Genomic DNA, 11,679 nt, shown 5'->3' on the forward strand with positions numbered 1-11,679 from the left:
GTCTAAAAAGTCTCTCAACCCAACCCAACCCATGAACACCCCTAGTTAAACTAGCCCCTTATAGTTGCTGGAGAAATTGCTTCTACCCATGAAGGCCATAAAATTTACCCTAGGAGACGTTCAAAGGTTTTGTTCTTGCTGAAAGTATGAGTAGTGAAATGGTCCTTCCTTGGACTATGATTTATGAAAAGATTGAAACCATCAAGAATTCAAGATTATGTTAAATTTTGAACTACGAAGTTAGAAATACAATAATCTAAATTTTCTTTTAATTCTCCCCAAAGGCTATTACATCTCTACACGTTATGACAGTAGAAGCAAAGAGTTCATAGCAAATAGTGAAGAACATCACCAGTGGAACAAAAGTATCAAATCTAAATGCAGTCCATATTCACAAAACAAAACAAGTGAAGAAACAGAACTTTCTTTCTTCCCAAGTCTCAATTGACAAGCAGACAATCTGACCACACATGAGACTAATTATCATAAAAAATACTGGGAGATTAGCCTTGAGATTGTTCCTAATCAAAGCCTCCCTCTCTCATGGCCTATTCTTCCTTCTTATTGTGAGCTTGTGAGGGTTCATTTAATTTCCCATTAGATTGGTTTATACTAGCTTTTGCTTCGACAAGAAATGCAGGATCCGGTTCATGTTTACTAGAAGGTTCTTTCATTGCCATTATAATATAAATAGCAATGACAACGTTGACTGATATGACAGCAAGGAATCCACTCAAGAGTGTAAGAGAATGCGGATTTAATTGTGTTGAACCTGCTCAAATAAAAGGGAAGAAAGAGCAGAGGAGAAGAAAAGACAGGTTACTGACAAGAAGTAAAAAGTACAAGATCAAAATTATAATTCTTCGACTTTTACTTAATAAGCAATAAATATGAATAAAAGCTGCATAAAAGATGATATGACAATATCCATACCAACAACTATGAAGTGACACTCAAAGGAGGGCAGAGGAAAAGAAAAGATAAGTTATTGACAAGAAATAAAAAGTACAAGATCAAAACTATAATTCTTTGACTTTTACTCAATAACATAATAAAAGATGATAAGACGATATCCATACCAACAAATATGAAGTGACATTTTTACTCAAAGAAAGATCGTTATCTTAAAAGGGGCCAGTCAAAGGTAGTGTCAAGAGTGATTTGGTAATGAACAAGGTTATGAGTAAAAAAGGTAGTGAGGAAGGGGGGCAACTCTTCTTGAGAGAGGTTTATAGTAAGCTAGTTCAGGAAGGAAGACGAGGGGGTTCAAGGTTTCCACGTTTCTCTGAAGTATTTTAACATTTCACACAAAAGTTGTCTCCATACTAACAAATTTGCAGATAAGAAGATCAAATTTTGAGCATGCAATAGAAAATTTATAACTCCCTAAAAATACATATTACCAATCAATAATTGAGTTTGATGACCAGTAGCCATGAAGTTGTAAAGATGGCATACTGATGGAGATAGGAGTACGGTAATTTGGGTAAATCCCTAGGTTAATCCCTTTTATCTTATTTGTGTATTAATCCTTTATAAATAGGAGGTTCCCTCTCATGTATTAAACACCTCTCATTCTAAATAAAGATGCTTGATTTGATTTTGGGAGAAAATTATCCTTGGTGACTCTTAGGGTACATCACATACTAAACCATGCTCTTTAAGTAACACCATCCAGACAAGACCAAAATATAAAAAGAAAGCTAGAAAAGATTGGGTTCTTTATATTAACAAGGAGGTAAGTTGGTGTTGGGCCTCCAATCGCAAATTGGGGCAATAAATGGGAAGTCCAATTCTGAAAGTTAGTGTAATCTGGCGTAAGCTTTTAACGATGGTAGGGAACATGTGTTATAAAGGGTGCTTTTGGAAAGATGGTATACTGCCTAGGAAGAAAGCTCTTGCCTCTTGGTGCTCTTGAATTCATTACTAAGTCAACGAAGGTGGGCAGGGGAAATGTGAGGATCAAGGTTGGAAGAACTCGAACAAAGAAAAACACATCTCAAGGAAGTTTGGCTTCTCAGGGTCATCGTTTCCTGTTTCCCATTTTCTAGAAACAAGAAGTGGGAACAGTAATCAAACCATTATTTTTTAAAAAAAATAAGAAACGGGAACGGAGAGCATCACCAACCTACCCTTCTTAAATAATTTAAAACTAAATACAGAGACTCTAGAGCAGCAAGTGGTATAAAGGAATAAGTTCGTAAAGGGCGAAAATAAAATAGGAATAAGGAACCATCAAGCTAGAGAGCTTGGAAAGCTATGGAGGCTTCAAAATGCTTAGACGTAAGCGGAAACAAGTGAGGATGGAGGAACACATGAGGGTTAGAGTAATTGGAGCAAGCTAAGGGGTAACTTTCTGCTAAGGCGTTAACCAATCTGTCAAGTGGGTGAGGGGAATTTAGTACAGTTGATGCTTCTAATGAAGGGGCCAACAATACTAACTAAAAGAAAGACCAATAACACAAGACTAGAATATTTGATACACAATTAAACACAAAACTCTACAAACAACCGTGCAAAATGAAAATATATCCACAAAAAATCTTTCGGGTGCAAAGCAACCACATAAGCGATGGATGTTGGTATTTATGTCATGTCAATAAATCTTACCAGGAATCAAATTATGGTTAAAACCATATAACAATGCGATAGGAGTTATCCACATAAACAATGATGCAATGAAGAACTTCGTAATGACACTTGCCATTGGTATCTTCAATTTGTCAACAATGTCTGGAAAGAGAGAGTTTTTAGACATAAGATTTTAATTAAAAATACTAAACAAGAATAAGAGTTCCAGATGCTTCACACAACTTAAAAATATAAATAAATAACACCAAACAAAAGGTCACCAAACCAAACCTCCAAATTTTCATTGATGACCTTTTGCATGGCAATGGAGGACACAAAATGGATTCTAGAAAATTTGAGTTCAGCCATACTGCAAACAACAAGTCCTTATGAGATCGATTTCAATTTCTCTAAATGGAAAATGAAAGAAAAAGTAGAAAAAGGATGGCTTTACTAAAGTGAACTCCTTGTTCTGCCCTCTTCTTTATTCTTGCACATGTGGAGATTTTAAGGGCAAGTGGAAAATTAGATTATGGTAAGTAACATACTTAGAAGTGTGGAATAAAGAAAATAACATACGCTATTTTAGAAAGTAATTTACGTTTTGATTCACAATTTAAGAACATAATAAGGAAATCCTCCCATATTAGATTTCATAAACTTCATCATGTCGATGAACGAAAATGAAAAGACAATAAAGCGTTCACAAATTTGAAGATCAGTGAATTCATATACAGGTGAAAGAAAACAAAAAAGAGAAGGCAAAAACCACCGAATAAGCATCCATAACGATGAAAGACCACATAGAGAGCAAACAAGCAAAAAAAAGTAGAAACAAGAAACAAGTCCCAGAGATGGATCATCCACTAATAAGCAGTCTCGATTACAAATCCCATATAATAATTCATAAATGCAAATCACAAAACATTGAGTGAGCTTACTAGATGGCAGATTCGGACCACAACTTAGGGCTTCAAAAGCAGTCGCACAGCACTTGGCACTTTGCAAGAAAGATCGGTGATTTGAGATTCTAACGAGAGACGAGAAGGAAGATTTTGTTCCTAATTTTTATGGGTTGATCTATTTGTTTTCTATTTTAATTAATTAAATGGGTAGGGAATCGAATCGTATTTTTTATACGGATGGTCTCATTTGGGAGGCCCAAATGAAAAGTGTCATCTGTAGATAAAGTAATGGAAAATGGCCTCCTGCTTACGTCATTCACGTGTAATTTTACTGATATGTCCTTGTGATGCACCCCAAGCGCCTGCCAATACAAAGTTACTCGATCCTCGATGGTTCGTCACTCGTTCCTCAATGCAAGTCACTCGATATTCAGATGCATGGTCACTCTATACGACTGCCAATCAACATGTGTATACTCGATCATATCCACGTCATACACGATACTCAATTACTTCCTCACTCGTTCCTCGATGCACGATCACTCGATATCCAGGTACATGGTCACTCAATACGACTGCAATCGACATGTGTATACTCGATTCTCAATTACTTTATACTCGATTATTTTTAATTCTTAACCCGTTTGAAGGCGTTTGAAGTCTATTATTTCACCACTTCTGTGTTAGCTCAGACTATTCTCTTTGTTCTTCCGATTGTATATCCCTCGATGACAATACCTCTACACTCGAAATTCGAATATCTCTGCATCAGGTAACATTCTTCTCCTTGTTTATGTTTTGGCATCATTCATCTCTTTCTTTGTATATTTTGGCATCATGTTCCTCGACATGCGCTTGTTACTCGATACTCGACCAATACGTTTTTCATTTCGATTTTCATATCTTGCATGTTTGGTTGGAGCTCGAATTTGTTTCATTTCAGTTTTCATATTTTTGTTAATTCGGACCGTCTAGAGTCTTGAGTTTGAGTAGGATAAGTTCAGAAGGCGAAAATCAAATCGAATGCTCGATAATCGACCATCCAATCACATGCCATATAGCAAGGGACACCATGTAGCATGTATAAGGTATCAGGTATAGAGCAATCGAGTATTGAGTATCGTGTATCGTGCATCGTGTAACGAGAATCGAGTATCGTGTATTGAATAGAATTCTTAAGTCACATGCCATATAGCAAGTAAGGGACACCATGTAGCATGTATAAGGTATCAGGTATAGAGCAATCGAGTATTGAGTATCGTGTATCGTGCATCGTGTATTGAATAGAATTCTTAGCTCTTTTGGTGTTTTTTGTTATTCTGTGCAGTATGACTAAACAATTCAAGATTCCTCCCCATGATCATTTCCCAGGCCAAGGTGGCCTATCCTCTCACATTGAGACAACTAACAAGATAGTGAAAGAGAAGCTTACTCCCACTCAGCTTGCCCTCTTCAGGAAAACGGTATTTGGGAGATTTGTGGACGTGGATATCATCTTCAACAATCCATTGGTCCATTACATGCTATTGAGGGAGGTTGTAGACGATAGGAAGGATGCAATGACCTTTGATCTGAATGGTACAGTTGTAGCATTCATCAAAGAAGACTTTCTATTGGTAACAGGATTGTGGTGGTCACCTAATCCAACAGTTGTGAGAAGGGGTGAAGCACTTGGATCACTGCGTAGTAGGTACTTGAAGAATGATTTTGCAGGGGACATTCACATTGGTACCTTAGAGACAGTATAAAAAGAGATAGAGTTTGAGAACGACATGGATGCTGTGAAGATGGCATTGGTCTATTACACTAAATTGGGGTATGATGGGAAGGGAGAAGACAAGGGTCAATGTCGACAAGACCTTATTAATTGATGTGGAGGATTTGAATTATTTCAATTCCATGGATTGGGGCCACGTGCTATGGGAGAGGACGTTACTTGGACTACAAAGAGGATTGAGTGTTAAGGTAGAGAACTACAAAAAAAAGGTCCAAGATCAATAAGCACTACATTGTCAAGTACAACCTACCGGAGTTTCCTCATGCAATTTAGATAATATCCATTCATCGGCGATACGAGATCTACTCATTGTAGTGTCAATGTCACTTACTACTTATTCTTCTTTTATAATCGTTTATGAAATATGGTAGGTGTGAGCATACGAGATCATTTCAACGGTTGCTGAAAAAGTTGCAATCTGACTAAATGTACACATCGTACCTCGATTCCTGAGGTGGGAGTGTACAAACTCACCGCCGACCAGAGCAATACAATGAGACATGTTTTAGTCCATTGAGATTAGTGTATCACATCACAATTTACTCGGATTTAAGGTGAATGTCACATATAACTAACAAATTATTCATTATTTTGTACAGACAAGGATCACACCCACACCATTGATCATGTCCGATAGGGAGAGGCAGTATAGAGACATTAAGGTTGATGAACGACCCGTATACAAGCCATTGATGCCGAGACGAGCTCCTCAGAGACACATAGATCGCACCATGATGAGGATGCTCATAGTAACTCCAGTGAATAGAGAGTCACGAGCATCGATTTCACAAGCCAGAACTTTAAAAGTAGAACACGAGATTCACCCTCCTTATAATGAGTCTCACAAGCTCCCTACTGACGAGCATGTGCCCCCAACTGAGGAGCGAGTGTCGCCTTGGTCGAATATATCCTATTTCGAGTCCACAAGGGGTGTGGGCATTTGTAGAGAGTGTCTATGGTGGAGCATAAATTGGATGATGTACAGTCAAATTTGAAAGATGTGAAGTCTGATCTGAGTGTCCTTCCGGTTGGCGTACAAACAATCACCAGCCTACTGCGGTCATTGTGTCGGGCACGTAATATTATCTTTAACTTGTTCTAATGTAAATCTATAACATGTTGTGTTTGACCTAACATACTTCGTAAATGANTAATATTATCTTTAACTTGTTCTAATGTAAATCTATAACATGTTGTGTTTGACCTAACATACTTCGTAAATGATATAGGGTTTAGGCACGTAGTCCACCGAGACTATTGACCCCATTCCTCCACCTTCCACCGAGTCCCCTAACCCCACTCCTCCATCAGCCACTGAGTCCCGTGACCTTCCTCCACCTTCCACCAAGACTAGTGACCCCATTCTTCCACCTTCCACTGAGTCCCATGACCTCATTCCTCCACCTTCGATCGAGTTCTAAGACCTCATTCATCCACCTTCCATCGAGTCCCATGACCCCATTCCTCCACCTTCCACATAGTCCCAAGACCCCATTCCTCCACCTTCCACCGAGTCCCATGACCTCATTCCTCCAACTTCCACCAAGTCCCGTGACCCCATCCCTCCACCCTCCATCCTCCATCAAGCCCATCCTCCCCAACGTTACAATATCCACCGTTCTCCCCCATCCCTCTTATCTACCACTCCTCTTGCTATATTGCTTCCCGATGTACCACCCTTTCCCTCATTGACCCTACCACATCCTAAGTTTCTTCCACCACAGGCATTGAAAAAGTTCAAGGTGAAGGGCGAGCTCATGGTGAAGGATGAACCTATGGCCCGATCTAGACCTTGAGGTGAAGGGCGAGCCTGTGGACATTGAGGGGAACAAAGACGGACAAGTAGGAAGAGGAAGCCGACACAACCGTACACCCCTCCAGTTGACACGGCAAGGGTGACGGGAAAAAAGCAGAAATACATTCAGCTCGTTCAACGTCCGATCGGCATCGTCCCCTATTACCCGGCACATGCTATTCCAGAGGATGTAATGAATGAGTTCATGGTCTGATTGACCAACGTGGATATAGGTCCTCACTGGCTAGGTAATGAAGTCCTCTTTAGGAGGAACTGCACGATGGAGCTGTTCCTAGAGCTAACACGTGATAGTAATTGGGTTGAGAACAACATAAGTTAACATCCCTTATTACATTTGTAACATCTCGAATTTTTTTGAGTGTTTTTAAATTAATTGTCTCGAACTATTTGGAATTATATTTTCGATTTTTGGAGTTGGACATCGAATTAAATGTGATAAAATAATTAAGTTTATATTTGGTGATTTGGATTTATGGATTATTTTTGTGGGAGATTGAGAGGTTAAAGAGGAAAAGGAAAAGGAAATACATAGATATATGTATGTATATTGGGTGTTGACTAGCCAAATTAGGGTTCGACTTAATCTTAAAAAATATATATAAATTTAAGGTTAAAAAAATAAAAGAAATTTAGTTTTTCCCTCTACTCTACGCCTGCAGCCTGTCTCTTATACACATCTAGATGTGTATAAGAGACAGCGCCATGCCTTGTCATAACTAATATTGACACCGTACAGATACCGCATATCCCCAATAATATCGTGTGGTTTGTCCCCTCGACCAATGCCAAACTTATCCTTGAGTGACCAATAACGAATGCACTGTCTTGTCTGTGGTCATGATTCAATATTTCAATCGAGCATGTGTGATTGGGCGTGCATTTTGTGATTTTGAAAATATCAAGTCCATCCATTTTAATTGCTCGAACGACCCACTTACAAGTCTGGTGTAAACACCAAACACTATACAATTTTTTGTTCGATTTTTTAACTCGCAACTCAAAGTTGTTCTTAATGGCCTACATTGCTAACCTCATCTTTACATCATTTTTGCTGAAGAAAATTTGACCTACTTCAACTGTATCCACCAATCCTATGGACGACTGTGGTTGCATGATCAAGTCCCCCGTTCTGACGTTACTATTAGATGGTAAATTGTTTTGATTTTGGCAAGCCACACTCCCAACAAAATGGCCAAAATCATTTGACAGAATCAGAGTTGGTTGTGCATCATTCACAACAGAAGGACCACTCTCTAAAAAAAGTTGGGTTGACTATTCATCATTCATAACAGAAGGATTACTCCCTAAAACAATCGGGGTTGTCTGTTTTTCATTCTTAACCTCTTCCTCTTCTATCCTTACATTCTCATTTACACATGTCCTAACATCTTCTATTATCACATTCAGATGCAATATGTTCGCGATATTAACATCGATGTTGTCGTTTTCCAGTGAGACACCCGATGGACAAACAACATGCTCATTGACATCAACTCCACACATGGGTTGGTCTTCTTTCTCTGGGTAATAAAATGGATGAATTTCTTCGATTTTCTCAAGACTTACAATACCTACGGTCATGTACGGTCGTACCATGAGAGGGAAAATTTAACATCAACATCGTTCATTAAGCATATTGGATGAGAATCAATATCCATCTTATATGTCACCCTCTTTATAATCTTGAACTCTATCGAACTAACTTGCATGATCTCAAATACTAGATTACCAACTCATTATATGTCAATGTGCTTGGAACTAGCAAACCCTTTAAACGGTCTTTAGTATAACGTTTTTCTGTGTCGTCCCATGTACCACCATAACGTAAGAATATATACTTCACCATCCTTCAAGAAAAACAATACAAAAAGTGAACAGTTAGGAAAATAGGCAACTGCTAAATACTCATTATACTTGCTACTCGCTCAACACTACATGATACTCGATGCTTGGCACTCGATAGTCTCAACTCGATGCTTACTGTTTCATAGCTCTCTCCCCTCATCCTCGATCAACTAAGAGTTACTTACATGTATCAATGCACACTAAGAAACCCACACTCACTCGTTCTCTTTGCTACATTCGTATGTCTCGCACATCGTCGGAAGTAAAAAAACTGAGCAAGAAAAAGCACACTTACTACATCTTCAGATATTATAGGATGGCTTCCAAGAATAATTCCTCTTCAAACCACAATTGAAACAAAGAACGTTATGTTTCCTAACCTACAACAGCTAGTCTAATCTCCATGGACACTCTTAACCTTACCAATAGTTACCATCAATGATCCGATCTTTGTTATGGTCAGCTTCCTTGGGGAGATTATCTTATTCAAAGGGCAAACAAAAACATCCTTAGATATTATTTGATGGCTTCCAAGAATAAACCACTACCGAAACAAAGAACGTTATGTTTCCTAACCTCCAACAGCTAGTCTAATCTCCATTGACACTCTTAACCTTACCAATAGTCACCATCAACGATTAGATCTTTGTTATGGTTAGCTTCCTTGGAGATGTTTGAATGTGCCATTATCCCAAGACCCAAAAATATTTTTTACTTCTTGCCCCTTAGGACCTTGGACTGTGTATGTCATGTAGTTTGAGGAATGTGCTCCCAACTCAATATAGATGCAAGTCCCTTCCACTAACCTCCTAGACAGAATTCAGATGCTTAAAGGTCATAGGACTGGCGTGGTTCAACGGTTAACAATAACTTCCGGGGGGGGGGGGGGGGGGGGGGGGCGGTGCTATTATTTTCATATGCACATAGACTGATCCAACCAAAAAAAGAAATCCGAAGATACCATATTTGTCAAGGAATCATCAAAGAAAAAAGCATAGGAGAAACAACTCAAAGAAGTAATATGGGTGAGGGTAGAGATTGGGGTGGGGATACCGAACTCACAGGAGAATTGTCCTCATTAACAAGAAATAAGAATAATAGGGGGGGATTTAGCAAATTCACGTCTCAGTTTGGAAATTAAAAAGAATAAAGTTTCTTCTATTTATAAGAGAGTTATCCTTGCCTAAACACAAACATAACAGACCCATAAACTCGTTATATTCTCATATGTCTATTTACACGTAGGTTTAAGCATGCAAGAGAAGGACTGAGAGGCAGAGGAAAAGAAGTAAGAAACCAATAATAAAGTATAGATAAATATAAAGACAGAGCATGGATGAGTTATTCAGATTCCTCACCGTCCTCTCCATAGTGTGCTGCCAAGACATCAGGAGGAATTCCTTGCATTCCATATATTTCAATATCTGTTGCTTCTCTACCTGGTTTTGCATTAGGAACTCTATTACAAGATTACCACCAACAATAGAAACGTTAGAATAAACGTGACCAACACAAAATATACCAGTTCAGAATCAGAAATTATGTAATTAATTAATAGAAAAGTGCTTTGATCTTAGAAAAAATCAAAAAGCTCCGTTGAGGGGCAAGTCTATCTAGTATATCTTTTCCTAACTACTACAATATCCCAATATCTTTTCATGTTCAAATCCTACAATCCAACATGTGGAACTCTACCAAATTAATTGTTACGACGGTAGCAGTCTATAATACAGTTCACCGATGAAACAATTTCTTGCTGCTGAACAAGAATTTCATCATTCGAACACATTAAGAAAGATAAATCCAATTATAAACCAGAACCGGTCGTAAAACAAGTGGATTAAGAAAAGAAGAAGCTACCCTCGAATATTTGCACTAAATAAAGTTGATTGTAGACTTCTCGTTGATGAGAGAAAGGGAAAGAGAAGGAAAGAGTGACATACTTGGTGACTGACTCTTTGTGGACGTGAAGAACGTGGATGACCATACCGCCGGCAGTAGAAAGCTTCTCGTGACAGACATGGCACTTGAAGTGTTCGGCCTTCTGATGCTGCACCAATATCTTTTCGTCATCGAATTCTCGGTCGCAATAGTAACACCATATCTTAGACACAACTCTCTTCTTCTTCCCCATAACCAGAGCACACACCGTACCGCTCTAAATTCAAATTCTGAAACGAGACGAGATCTTCGTAAAGCACAGGATTTTGGGGAAAAAACGAGAACTGGAGGGAATCAAACGAACAGAGATCACGAAGATCGAGGGTTTTGTTCGTGGCCTTCTTCTATCCGGAAAGGGGGTTTCTTTAGATTGACTGTACAATTACTTTTATACCCTTTACTAAATTCTCACTTTCAATTTATTAAAAAAATTTCTCCACCTCAAAGATTTATTCACAAAAAAAATATTTTATCCAAAAATAATTGACAAAAAATTATTTAGTTCCCACGTCGGGCCGGGCCAAAATCCAGAAGCACCCCCCACGACCTGCCCCGTCTACCCAGTCCAATGCCCGTCCGAGCGATCGTGTAGTGCCATCGTTTAAAAAATTTGTTTAGTTCCCATGCCACGATCGCTTAGGTCTACATCTAAATGATCGTTCAGTTTTATCGCGTAGCTCTTCATCGCATCGCTTAGCGCACGTTGTAGCTAAGCGATCGTGTAGTGCCATCGTTTAGAAAATCCAACGTGTCGTTTAGTTCCCACGCCACGATCGCTTAGGTTTACATATAAACGATCGCTCAGTTCTATCGTGTAACACTTT

General features: G+C 38.7%; 1 protein-coding gene and 1 long non-coding RNA gene across 3 annotated transcripts; both read right to left on the reverse strand.

Moving 5' to 3' along the window:
• Nucleotides 1-247: 247 nt before the first annotated feature.
• LOC120073929 (protein SUPPRESSOR OF FRI 4-like) lies at nt 248-11,219 on the reverse strand. Of its 2 annotated transcripts, XM_039026849.1 has the most exons (4): nt 10,858-11,217; nt 10,273-10,373; nt 2,611-2,733; nt 248-772 (listed from the first exon to the last, which is right to left on the reverse strand). In XM_039026849.1, exons 1-4 carry the CDS (start codon nt 11,046-11,048, stop codon nt 549-551), a joined length of 639 nt encoding a protein of 212 aa, XP_038882777.1. In that variant the 5' UTR covers nt 11,049-11,217; the 3' UTR covers nt 248-548. The 2 variants fall into 2 exon arrangements, with proteins under 2 accessions (XP_038882777.1, XP_038882778.1); XM_039026850.1 differs by lacking the exon at nt 2,611-2,733 and having other exon boundaries at nt 10,858-11,219.
• On the reverse strand, nt 2,741-7,724 carry LOC120073930. Its single transcript, XR_005480846.1, has 3 exons — nt 6,458-7,724; nt 3,026-6,383; nt 2,741-2,941 (listed from the first exon to the last, which is right to left on the reverse strand). It is a non-coding gene; the product is annotated as an uncharacterized LOC120073930 (long non-coding RNA).
• Nucleotides 11,220-11,679: the final 460 nt, after the last annotated feature.

This window comes from Benincasa hispida, chromosome 3, assembly GCF_009727055.1.
Source record: "Benincasa hispida cultivar B227 chromosome 3, ASM972705v1, whole genome shotgun sequence".
NCBI classification, from domain to species: Eukaryota; Viridiplantae; Streptophyta; class Magnoliopsida; order Cucurbitales; family Cucurbitaceae; genus Benincasa; species Benincasa hispida.

Bases quoted from the DNA above. Each gene is read 5' to 3' on its own strand.
- LOC120073929 (XM_039026849.1), bottom strand. From the start codon at position 11,048: ATGGGGAAGAAGAAGAGAGTTGTGTCTAAGATATGGTGTTACTATTGC. The intron at 10,374-10,857 runs GTATGTCACTCT...ATCTTGTAATAG, and splicing joins CACAAAGAGTCAGTCACCAA to AGTTCCTAATGCAAAACCAG. The intron at 2,734-10,272 runs GTGAGGAATCTG...CTCTCTTTCCAG, and splicing joins AGCACACTATGGAGAGGACG to ACATTGTTGACAAATTGAAG.